Here is a 13,582-nt window from a genome sequence, read left to right on the forward strand (position 1 = left end):
AACCAGTATAACTCCAGTTAAAAGAAGAACAGAACACACAACAGTAAAAACACGCACACACACTCACACAAACAAAACTGTCAACCATCGTCTGAGTCAAAAAGCCCCGTCTCCCATATGCTTCATTAATCCAAACTCAGCATTACATAACTGTACTAAATGCTCACAAGAGTGGAAGGGTACAACTACCCTCCCTGTGTCTTGTGCCTGTATGTGTGTTTGTGTGTGTGTGTGTTCTTCCTTAAGAATGTGTGCACAAGTAAGAGACAGTGTGACAGAGAAAGAAAATCTGGTTACATGAATGGTTGTAGAGCTGCTCCGTTTGTAATCCTTTTGTATCTGCTTGCATTTGTGAGCTGTGGGCTGTGTGTGTGTGTGCTGCATCTGAGAGTGAGACAGTCACTCTCTCCCTGAAGGATGATTTTCTGTGTCTAAATTCACTTTATGTGTGTGAGTGTGTGTGTGTGTGTATGTGTGTATTCCCTGCTTCACAGTGAGCCAGGTTTGTTTGAGAGTCTGCAGGCGCACACACACGCTTTATGCTCAACGACAGCATGTGAGAGAAGCTGCTGAGCACCTATTACACACACATGAAAACACAAAAATAGATGTTTTCAGAGTTTATAAGGCTTGTGAAATTACCTCATTACATCAGCTTAGATTTAAACACAGTACTTATAATAGCTGGTCTAGTTATTTTTGAAACAAAGTGAGCTAAGCTACCTGTTACTCTAGATTAAATCATGTCACAACACTGGAGCTACCCTCTGGGGAAATGTAGCATGCTAAACAACAGCAACATGGCAAAAGTAGCATGCAACATCACAGCTATTGTAATGTAAACCAATTTTATTCAAAGTTAATGCTCTTTAACGTTCTGTTTTAAAACTTTTATTTTTTTACTTTTTATTTAACCTTTATTTAACCAGATGAGACCCTTTGAGATCAAGACCTCATTTACAAGGGCGACCTGGCCAAGAGGTCAGCAGCACACGTCAAGATAAATAGCACAACTCAACAACATGGAGCATATATACAGACAGTATGTAGAAGCAATCAATAATTTAAAAGTGCAACTTATTTTCAAATAAAGTGCAATTTGTGATCACAAAGACAGCATTTAAAAACACAGTCACTGTTCTGGGGTCTGTCTTTCATTTAAGATGGAACCAAAGGTGTCCAGTGAGATAAGATCTGAAAGATTCTAATTGATAAATTAACACATATTTCAAGCAAACCATTTTGACCAAAGACAGACACAAAACTCCATACAACCTTACAACATTAGAACCTATAGACCAGCCCTATTCAATTAGCGTCCCGCAGGCCACATGCGGCCCGAAAGCAACCCTTGAGTGGCCCAAAAGCAACTGCCGAGTGATTGTGACCTGGGTCCGGCAACAAAAACATCTTTTACTAACACTGACAAGTTCTTACAAAAATTCCAACATTATTACAAACATTGAATGCAACACTTATCGTAACCTAGCAACTAACCCATAATACATTGTGTTGTTGAGGAGGCGCGTTTGAAAAGTGAACATTAGCAGTTCTGTACAGGTGAAAATAGCATGTCTTCATATATCCTAAAACAAAAAATCGGTGAGGAAAATATGGACAGGGACAAACTGTGTTTTTTGTTATTTCAAAAGAAGAAAAAAACCTCAAGTTCTGAAAAGTTGCTGTTCAGCAAGTTACTTTTTTATGCACTTTCAGATGTGACCAAAACAAAAGATGGTGTTCCTAATTTGCACTCTGTTTTTTTTGTTCATATGCACCTTAACATGTGCTTGTATTTACCTGTCAAAATGTGTTGAAGTTATGTGTTTGAATCTGCTCTTTTATTGTGTTTATGCCCTTTTGGATGTGGCAATACGTTATTAAACATCCAGTGTATTTGTTATATTATCTATTTGTTTTTCTTTTAAATGGTTAACTTTGCTCACTGTCTGCTAAAAACGTCCGTCCCAGCTCATGTCCTTAGTCTGAAAATCCAGCCCCACCAAATATTTAATTGAATGGCCCTGCTATAGACTATTGTCTGTGGATGTCATGGCCACCAGAAGCAACGGCTAACTTTTCAGCACTTCTGGGGTAGCCAGCACTTAGTGATAAAAAAAACACTCCTAGACAACACATCCTTTCTTGACGCATTTTCATTGCAACTTGTGAAAGTGTGAAACAGAGTTGGGTCGGAGAAAAGACATCCAAGAGCGTACTGTTAGCAGCACTTGCATATAGACATATTTGTAGAGACAACATTAATTATTGTTAGATGACTGAAGAAAGCCTCTGAGTTTTCAACACAGCAGATCATCTCCCTCTGTCCCTCTCGGAGAGATATCGCAGGTCTTTTCTTCCTGCAGTGGTCAGACTCTATAACCAATAATATAAATATATATGTTGTAAGATATGCTTATTTTTACCTCTTTAATTTTAATTGCTAATAACTTTTTAATAATTGCTATTTTATATGCTCTTGTTTGCTTTATACTCTTTTGCACTGTCTACTTTGCTGCTGTGACACTTACATTTCCCAGTTGTGGGACGAATAAAGGACTATCTTATCTTATCTTATCTTATCTTATCTTATCTTATCTTATCTTTGCAACTCAGTCAAGGCAGATGTGTGTCTAACATGAGTCTGATTCTGCTCAAGGTTTCTGCCTGTGAAAGGAGGTTTGTCCTTATTGCTGTAACTTGCTAAAAGTGCTCTGCTCATGGTGGATTAAGATGAGATCAGAGTAAGTCTTGTCTGTAAGAGGGGACTGGTTTTAATCCTGTCTTGATGTTGGGTCTTTGTTAATAAAGTAGCATAGAGTAGTCTACACCTGCTCTGTTTGTAAAGCGTCTTGAGATAATATTTGTTGTGATTTGGCGCTATATAAATAAATATTGATTGACTGATTGATTGATTGATTCATCAAAAACTAGTGGACAAAAGTACTCATACCACAAACAGAAACAGGTATGCACTGACATAAAAATCTAGGCTCTAAAATCTCTGTTTTCATGATCAATCTGACAACTCAAAGTTTCTCCCTGTCAAGTAAACTCAAACCAGCATGTCTGCACTTTTCCCTGCAGCAGAATCAAACAAAGGATTTGTACAAGATGTAACTATAATATGGAAGTACGTTTGCCCTTCACACGTACATGTCTGTAAAGGGGGGAAGCATCATGCACAGATTCCTGCCAGTTTTATTTCAGGCAACAGCAGAAAGCCCCACTGTGCAGCAAGAAATGTGACCTTTGTGGATGCTACCATGCCACCTGATCAATGAAAGAGCTGAGCTATTGAAAAACTACTTGATCCAGGAAACTGTGCAACCACAAAGCTGCTTAGAAATGTAATTCAACTACTTACGTCACTACTTGTAGCACTATTTATGCCAAACACTGTTAAATAGTTGTAACACAAAGATGAAAAGAGCTCTGAAATAATAAAAAGTTACACTCTCTTATTCATCTTGAATATTTAAGAACATTGCACACTAAACTTGCAACCTCAGTTGTATATGCGTTCCTAATTTTAAACATGATTCAAAAGATGTCTCTGAGGCTATTTGAAACTATTACTTATAAACTTTAAATAAAAGAAAGACAAACTCAATATCACTAATGACCTCCTCGTTGTTGCTGACTCCGGTTCACTATCCATTCTCCTCCTGCTTGATCTGAGTGCGGCCTTCAACACTATTTCACACACCATTCCTCTGAATAGACTCTTCTCCATAGGCATCACAAGCACACCTCTCAACTGGTTTCATTCATACCTCTCAGGCCGTACTCAGTTCATTTAACTTAAATCATTCACCTCCCATCCAGTCCAGTGGCTCCTACTTATTTATGCACTTTTTATCAGAGAAACTGGCAGCCATTATGCCCTACGATCAAATTACATTTTATATCTTTCTATTCTTCGTGTTCGAACTGAAACAGGAAAAAAAGCATTCAGTTTCTCTGCCCCCTCTGCTTGGAATGCCCTCCTGAAAACTGTCAGCATTTGTTTCATTGGCAGCTTTCCGCTCTATCTTAATAAAAAGACAACGGAAATCCTTCGAGCAGTGTCTGTGCTCTTAAATTGTTACTGTAAAATAACTTCTGCTCTTTATTTTATCAAATTGCTTGTATTTTATATTTTAATGTTTGTTGTCGTTGTTATCTGTCTGTTTGGTTTACTATGACTTGTGTTGATGCCTCTCTTGGCCAGGTCACCCTTGTGAAAGAGGTCTCGATCTCACTGGGTCTTTTATCTGGTTAAATAAAGGTTAAATTAAAAAAAAGAAAAAAAAGAAAGGCGCCTATAAATTAAATACATTATCATTAATACGCATTGAGCTGTAACCTCAAATTTGCCAACACATCCCTGTATGTCTTGAAAACGCACCCATTAACACAACTTGTTAAAGGCTACTTGGGCTGGAAGTGCTAATACACGACCTGTGAGTGTATTTATGCATGTTTCCATTTGGCAGAGAGTATTTTCTTGCATATGCTTACTCCGTTAGCCATGGTGTCGTGTTTTGTTGTATGGCAGCTCTGGTGTTGACAAGATTAAGACCTACACAATACCTTCTCTTCTCAAAGCCACCACTCAGCTCTGCCAACAAGACCCCGCTAACACACTCAAACAGCCCACGGTGGCACATGAAATGCATCAGTGAACGAAGCCATTCTGCCTCAGGCTCCGGGGATGTTGTGTACATACTGTCAGCAGCCGCTTGCAACATGGGAATTTCAAAGAACATATGGCAGCTTGTCGACGGGCAGCAGCCTGTGTCGGAGTCTAAACAAGCTTAGAGCTATACAGGAAAAAAAAGAGCCCATGAAGTGTTATCTGCCACACGCAACATATCCACACATGCATGTCACACACAAACGCTGACTAATGTGGTTGGCATGTGACTGTGACAGGCAAGCAAACTGGGTCATTGGGAGAGAGAGGCTTCAGTAGAGACAGGTGTGTGTGTGTGTGTGTGTGTGTGTGTGTGTGTGTGTGTGTGTGTGTGTGTGTCTGTGAGTTTGGGCTGATGAGAGAAGACTACCTCGCTGCATCAGTGGAGCCGGGAGCATCGCTGGGACAAGAAGAGGAGCAGCAGCAGTAAAGCTCCCCACTGTCCAATTATTTACAGCTCCACACTCTGAGGCTCAGCTCGGGTCAGACACACCTTAGCTAAGTCTGAGGCTTATCAAGTGTTGATCATTGCAAGGCACAGTGGAAAGGGAAAAGAGGAGTGGAGGCTTTGGTGAAAAATGTGGGAAAGGTAACTCCCTTTATCAAACGCCCACCTGCACACTTGAAGAAGATTAAAAGGCTGATGGTGAATTATAGTTTAGTGGGAAGTGAAATCCAGCATCATATCCTTTATCATAATCAGACTACTTCAACCAAATTAATGATTGTGCTAACATGTTACTGACTGACACTGCAAAAAACACAACTATCAAGATAAAATTTTTTGAGTTCTTCCTAAAACAAAACATATTGCCATGGGATCTGTGCATCTCTGCGATACTCCATTACAATACTTTCTAGAACAGGGGTGTCAAACTCATTTCAGTTCAGGGGCCACATACAGCCCAATTTGATCTCAAGTGGGCCGAACCTGTAAAGTCATAATATAATAACATAAGAGAAGAAAACGCAAAATTTTTCCCTTTGTTTTAGTGCAAAAAAGTACAAGTACATTCTGTAAATGTTCACATTACACGAACTATCTTTGAACAGAAACAGCTGTTGTATTTTTTGCCATGATGAGTCTCATAGTGGGCCAAATATATTCTTTAAGCCCTGTAACCTGCTGTGAACACACCAAACACACAGGTTACCCATTCACCTAACACACACAGTGTAATGTTTACATTAAAAGAACAGATACAATATAATAATGAAGAAGGTAAAGTTGACTAGCGTGGACCCCCCTTCTCCAGCATGAACAGTTTGCTTCCTGGACAGTGTTGTATGCAGGGGTGTAGTGCTAGTGTTAGTAGTGATGGAGCACACCTATGACATATGCACATGTATGTTAAGCATGACCATGATATGAGGCTCCTTTTTTTGAAAAAGGTGGATCCACCGCTCCTGCTGTTAAATGTTTACATATATGAAAAAATTTGTGTATATTGGATCTTGAAGTGCTCTAAATAGTCTAAAAATCTCCACTGGATTATGCAATCTGTAAATATTGTATGCGACCCCCAGAGGACAAATCTGAAATAGCAGTTACTTTTATTGAAATATTGCAGTTAATGTCTTCTCTGTCATTTTTTCACTTTGGGAAGTCATCTGCGGGCCAGATTGGAACCTCTAGCGGCCCGGTTTTGGCCCCCAGGCCGCATGTTTGACACCCCTGTTCTAGATTAAAATTCTAACCTTCAGAACAATTTTGCTGCTCTACTTTTACCATAGCACTTGGATACACAGCTGTTGGACAAATATTTTTGATTTAATGTGCTGCGCTAGCTTAAAGTCTACAGGGAAACAAGGTCAGGGTCAAGGCGGTAAATGTTGAACTTTCAGTCTTCATGCTCTCTCAATAAAAAAAAGAAGCACAAAACAGTCAAACTGTAACTGTAAAAAGACAACAGCTGAAATTCTTTCAACTGATAACATAAAGGGAATTAAGTCTTTTCCAATAAAGTTAACCAGATTAGATGAGTGCAGCGTCTTTGAAAGTGATTGTTTGATAACTTAATTCCTTTGTGGGGCACCAGTTGAAATTTAACTTCTTAAAATGTGGTTATTTTTGGATGGCAGAGAGCTCAAGAGTGAAAAAAAAATCTTTATTTTGTGCCCATTTTTCTTGTGTGTGCATTTGATACATAGAGAAAACTCTAAAATAGATCTGGAGTCTAATCATAACAGATTCTGAAGGGATTTGGATTAACACAAAGAAAAGAACCAGTTCTTTGCTTTTCACAAGAGCTAGTAGAAGCAGTAAGGCACAGCTGTTCATTTCATATGCAAGCTAATGCCAATATGTTGATTTTTATATCCACAAATGGAAGCAGTAGTGAAGACAGAGAAAAACCTGCAGACTTGAGAGTCCAAGATTGCTGGAACAAGACTTTGCACCAAACTGTGTGTGTTTTACATCATTCTGTACTCTACTGTGCACCCTCTGTGACCACCTCAGCAGTTTCAAGCCTCACAAAGTCTACATCCTCATGAATCACACATCTTTCTCTCTGTGCCATATCACTACTTGCTGCTTTGTTCTCCACATCTTGACTAATCTACGGCTGCACTAAAAAAAAAATATCGTAATTTCCGTCAGGCTTTCACCGATTTCTTGCTGACTCGTGCGACTGGCTTCTCATTACTCTACAAAACCCAAACACTGTCGACCAGAGAAAGCAAAAGAAAGAAAGAAAGAGAGAGAGAGAGAGAGAGAGAGAGAGAGAGAGAGAGAGAGAGAGAGAGAGAGAGAGAGAAAGAAGGAGATCTCATCTGGTTGCTTTCTCTGTCTCGTGACCTGCCTTTGCACTCTCCCTTCCTCCCTTCACCACTGACATCCCATCCCTCTGTTCCCATGACAACCCCATCATCTTTTCCCACGGCACCTGCCTGCTGTCCAAGAGACACATGACGGAGACCTGACACTGACAGATGAGGTGAAAGAGAGAGAGAGAAACAGAAGATAGAGAGGGAGAGAGTTGAAGACTAGCCGGATTTGAAATAGAAAGAAAAAACCTGCAGGAGAGATCAGTGAAATCACAGAAGGATACTCAGACATTTCACATTACAATGTGTTGCTTTTTGCATGAATAATTGAGTAAACCTTTCACACTGGTGATGCAGCTCAACACAAAAGAAGCTTCCATCTGTAACCAAGCAAAATGTTAAGGTTTCCTTTTAAAGCGGATAGGGTTTGTAGCTTCAAATTAGACCTGGGGAATCATTCTGTAAGCATCCAAGCAGAGAAACCACAACCTGCTGTCTCCATTAACACACACTCACACACGCACACGCAAACACAGACAATAGGGGTTTCACATAAAGAAGACATTGAGACAAACACAAAACATACACTTTGCCAAGTTGAGACACTGAGAGAGAACAGCACTGAAAGACTTGTTTGTTTATGTACATGTGTGTATTTGTGTGTGTGTGTGTGTGTGTGTGTGTGTGTGTGTGTGTGTGTGTGTGTGTAAGTATGAAGTTTTTTCAATAAGTGTGTATTGTAAGAATGTATTTCCTTGTTCTGTTGTAATTAAGCTAAAAAAAAATCCCACAAAGAAAATTTTTAAAAATCAAACTGAAGCTGAGACAAGAAAGACAAGTAGGAGACCACTCCTCTCCCAAATTAAAAAATATTAAAGGGATCCAACAAAATGTATTAGTTTGCACAAGTTAAAAACACTGTAGCTAAAATAACCTGTGGAGAAAAACAACAGAGCTGTGGCAGACAAACAAAAGGGCTGAGTAGACAGGTAAGTGGGCTTGGAAAGGCCGGTGTTTATGAACATTGTCAGTATGTGTGTTTAAAGAGTTGTTCATTATTCCATGACTATCTTTGGGAGGAACTGTTGAAAATAAGGAATTAGGACTTCCGGCTAACAGTCTTTTGCTGTTTTCAGAAGTTCGGATGACACTACAGCTTTGGATCACTGTACACTAAGGACTCGATTTTGAGAAAGTTTGACTATTTACTCTCTTGAATGCTGCTGACATTATAATGCATACTCTCTTGGCTGCTGCTGGCATTATAATGCCTTATATATTATATTATATTATATTATATAATTATATTGCTATATTATATTATGTTATAATACATTATCATTGTTTACTACGACTCAAGGTCATATTACATACCCATATTTATTTTCATTTATTGCTTAATCTGTCATTAGCAACTATAATCACACCATGTCAACCTGTCACTACTGAATCATTTTTAATACTGCCTGTAATTTAATTTAATCTAAATTCTATTTGTAACATTGTGTATATCTAAATTGTATTCTATCTTTATCTATTTTTATTTTTACTTATTTTATTTTATTTTATTTTACTTATTGAAACTTCTTCTTGATTGTACTTATGTCTGGGTTGCTGTAACAACTGAATTTCAATGAAGTAATATCTTATCTTATGTTATTTCTGCAATTAATGGTATCCTCTAGATATGTCTGCAAAGTAGCTGTCTTTGTTTCTTTGTGAATTACATTTCTCAGAGAATGATTTATTCATTTGTCTGTGTTGAGTCTCAGTTTCACTGTCATCTGGAGGTTACACAAAAGCTTCATTCTACCAATCATCCCTACTTAAGTTCCACCATATTTTACCTAGATATATCCACAAAGTAAACGTTTTCATGTCTTGGTTCGTTACATTCCCTAACAAAAAATGCTTGTTCATGTTTTTGCTGTGAGTCTCAGTTTCCCTGTAAATAACAAGTGACACAGAGGTGTCACTTTGACTGACTTAAGAAGCAAAAGAAATACCAATTGTTTCTCCTTTAACTTTTGAAAAGTTTACTCATCATAACCAACTCAACTTCAAACATCTTTTCCTGAAGTTTCATCAGCAGTGGGATAACTCATTTCTCTAGAGTTGGATCACTTGACATGCAAGCTCAGTAGAAGTCATGATTAATTTACACATTTTATTATTAATTATTAAATTTAAACCACTTTTAGGACTTCTTGTCCGTTGGTTTGAAAGTTAAAAATAGTTTGACATTTTGGAGAGTATACCAATCAAAATACCAAGACGCCACTGCTCCAATAGGGAAATAGGCCCCAATAAAACATTACATTTTTAAGCGTCTTGTATGCTATTTTACAATCAAGTCCAGCTGGCCAACTAAAAACAATGGATACATTGACACAAAACACATAAATCTGTTCTTCAAGCTCATAAAACATTAAATTGTTGAAGTAATCAGGAATCAGATGAATAAAGCTTGATGAGATTTATATGTCTATAAAAAGCATGCAATTTGGATTATGAGCTGGGATTGTTTTTTGAACAATAAAAATAGTGATATATCCGGATAAGCGAAATGTCTGAGCTCAGTTCTCTCGAGGTTTGTTGTTAGGTAATTTGCAATCTAGGATCCAACTGGCTTTTGTTGGACAATGATAAACGCCTCTGTTAACAAAAGCCAACTTATTCAGGAGTTCTGATGTGGTCAGCAGTTTGAAAAAGAGGATTTCCACCAAGATTTTATTTTTCCTGAGTGGCATTGTTTACAGTCCAATAAGCAACTTGGAAACAGCCATACATTTGGAGAAACATTTTCTCCTTTTTTTTTGGTGAGTCTCAGTTTCACTGTAAATAGTATGCTTCATGGTGGTTTCACTCTGGCTTACTTTAGAGGTATAAACTCCCCAAAAAGAGACAGATTTTCTTTTGATTTTCTTGCAATTAAGAGATCTTAAGTTCGTTAAAATTAACAACATCAAATTGCACATTTGCAAAAAGCAAAATCTGTAAGCTTAACAAGTCTGTCCAAGAAAGAAGAAGAAAAGAAAATATGAAATGCTTGTTTGTTGAATCAACAATTTCTGATGTATTCCAGGAAGTTGAGAAATCTAAACGCTGATCAGTCTTTTTGACGTAGTAAGGAGTAGAAAACTGTAGCGAAAAACTGTTTATCTTTAATATGTTATAAAGGATCCTTTAAATTTTTTGTAACTACTTTTACTTAATCATACTCATCATGCTCAACCACATACTCATAGAGTAGGTGTCCATACATATCATATTCATATTGTGTACTTTTGAATTCTGTTGATGTAATTACTGTACTTATATTAATTGTTAATTTTGTATTTTCTCATGTTATTTTATTTTTAGTATCAACAATTGTTAATTATATGTGTCAATTTAGTATTTTTTATTTCAATTTTGATATTAGAACACTATTTAGGTGGAGGCTTCAAATAAGCTCTTTGAGTTTTCTGCCCCCTCCTGCACGTTATATTATTTATCTGCTATTTTTTATATTTTCATTAAATTGTGCAAATAAATAAACATAAACATTTAACATTAACATTTAAACAACAAATGTACTGCTACTGTTTAAAGAGAGAAATAAAACGTGTCAGATCACAGACAATGTAAGCCTTTCATTATGGCAGATTGCGTTCCGCCTGCTTTTGCTCTCCACATTGATCATTTTTCTTGCTTACAGTAAAGCCTACAAAAACAGGAATTGTTAATGTTTTTTCCAACTACAAACACAACACAAACAGATACCAGAACACTTTTCCACACTAAAGTCTGAGCCCACACTTTCTCTGTTTTTACACATCGTCTGTAAATAGAGACTACCTAGAGTGTCACTCACTCTTCTTCAATTCCATCAGATTTATTCCATGATTGAGCTTGAGAATCAAGTTGAGGCAATAATCACCGCCAAAGCAAAGTCCTCGCAAGGATAGAATTTAACCAATATCAAATCAACATGTGATTAAACGTATCGATGTGTGAGTGTGTTAACTACATGTTTCCTTACTTTGGGTGTGGGACAGGAAGCGGTAGAGAGGCGGGAGGTGGCCTGGGCGCGGGGTGACTCCGAGGGCGTGGTGCTGAGAGAGGCTGTATCCCTGGGCAACACCTGCACACCCCGTGAGATGATGGAGTCTGGGATCTAATAACACACACACATACACAAACATAGAACTGTGTAAAAACCAAGTAAAACGTAAACCCATAGGCAACCCTGATACATATACTAATATTACAGACCCAGGACACACACAAATATATAATAAAGAGCGTTCTGACTGTACAAACCTACACAGTGACACACAAACCAGCCAAGAGGACAAATACTTCAACACCTCTGATACATAATCATGTGTCAAACGTAAACGAACACGCCTACTCACAGGGCTGACTCAGATGAAAGACAAATGACCTAAAAAAATGTGACACCATGATGACTAAATAAAGCCATATCCGGAGGGGGCGGAGTCTTACCAAACATCCGTCTGTGACTGGACAATGAGGTGGGATGTTACCGTGACAACAGAGCCATGAAGCAGGGTCCAGGCTGCAGACAGGGGTAGGATAGGATGATGGGTGGCGGAGAGATACTCAATGTTATACATGAAAACACAGAGTTGTGAAGACACACACTCACACTCATACACACACACACACACACACACACACACACACACACACACACACACACACACACACACACACACACACACACACACACACACACACACACACACACAGATGAATACAGAGGCCCATAGTTATGATGTGATGTATGATTAACAGAAATGAATGGTTGACTTATAAGGAAGAAGAGATTCACTATTTTTCAACTCAAGATGTCAAGTCGCTCATGTCCTGTTTGTGTAGCCTCTGGCAAAGCTGTGACCAGTGAGATATGAAGTCATTGAAAACCTCTCATCACCAGGCTGTGTTAAATACTTGATTCCAATTGGTTAAATCCACATAAAAATGGTGGTTAATTCTCAACAGCAAGAGATGCTAAGGATAACCTGATCACACACATCATATATCAAATCAATCCGAGGAATAGAGTCCAGCACATTTCGCCTCTGCCTGTTGACACTGTGGCAAAAACACGAGTCTCAAGATGGCCTTTAAAGTTGGGAAATGATGAGAGCTAGTGGGCATGGAAGTGAGAGCAGCTAGAGTAGCTAGTGAGCCACAACCATCTCTGATAGGGCAAAGTGGAGCAAGAGCCTGTCCTGTAATCCAGGAGACGGCAGCAGAGCTGGTGAGAGCATCTCTAAGTTGCCAATTGCTTCAAAGTACCTTAATTAAACCTTTAAGTGCTTTTGACAATAGCACGAAATGTGAATAGTTGTTAAGTTTTGTCAACTGCAAAGCTCGTTGAAGGAGGAGAGCTGAATGTGGACAGGTAGCTCACTCTGTTGGGACTCTGATTTGCATAACCACCTGTTCACGATACTTTATCCATTACATGATTATCACCTACATACAGTTTATATCCAAAAGAACAGACCCATATTACGCACATGCTGGACTCCAGTGGCAACAGCTTCTACTACTCGTCTCATCGCTATCACCGCTCCCTCTCTCTCTTACTCCCCTCTAACCCTCTTTCCAGACCCAACTCGGTCGAGGCATGATTGCTGTCTAACAAGAGTCTGGTTCTGCCTGAGGTTTCTGCCTGTTAAAAGGAAGTTTTTCCTCACCACTGTAACTAGCTAAACACTGCTATGTGCAATGCTCATGGAGGATTAAGGTTGAGTAAGACTGAGTCTTACCCTGTCTTGAAATTGGGTCTCTGTTTATAATTTGACATAGAGTGGTCTAGACCTCCTATGTTTGTAAAAGCGTCTCAAGATAACGATTGTTGTGATTTGGCGCTACACAAATAAAGATTGATTGATTGATATTAGAACTCCTGCTTTGGACTGTGCACCTCCCACTCTACCTCACAGACTTGTTGGAATGTATCCTGTGGGACTCGCACTTCTGATTGGCTCATTTTGAAAGTCCCCAGAGTTAACACTGAACTGGGTCGATCATCCTTTTCCATTGATGCCCCTAAATCATGGAATACCCTCCAACAGACTTTAAAGCTGACATCCATTCCATCTTTTGCAGAATTTA

The 13,582-nt window shown here is 38.6% G+C and overlaps 1 protein-coding gene across 4 annotated transcripts in view; it reads right to left on the bottom strand.

Moving 5' to 3' along the window:
- Nucleotides 1-13,582, bottom strand: part of gphnb (gephyrin b) — a 137,460-nt gene that overhangs the window by 50,857 nt on the left and 73,021 nt on the right. For 3 of the 4 annotated variants that reach the window (XM_034698849.1, XM_034698848.1, XM_034698847.1), the window contains exon 8: nt 11,472-11,606. In XM_034698849.1, coding sequence (XP_034554740.1) covers nt 11,472-11,606 — 135 coding nt within the window. Of the gene's footprint in view, nt 1-11,471; nt 11,607-11,938; nt 12,012-13,582 lie in introns of all 4 variants that reach the window. The other variant, XM_034698846.1, reaches the window with a different exon arrangement.

The sequence above is a fragment of the Notolabrus celidotus genome, chromosome 13 (genome assembly GCF_009762535.1).
Source record: "Notolabrus celidotus isolate fNotCel1 chromosome 13, fNotCel1.pri, whole genome shotgun sequence".
Classification (NCBI taxonomy): domain Eukaryota; kingdom Metazoa; phylum Chordata; class Actinopteri; order Labriformes; family Labridae; genus Notolabrus; species Notolabrus celidotus.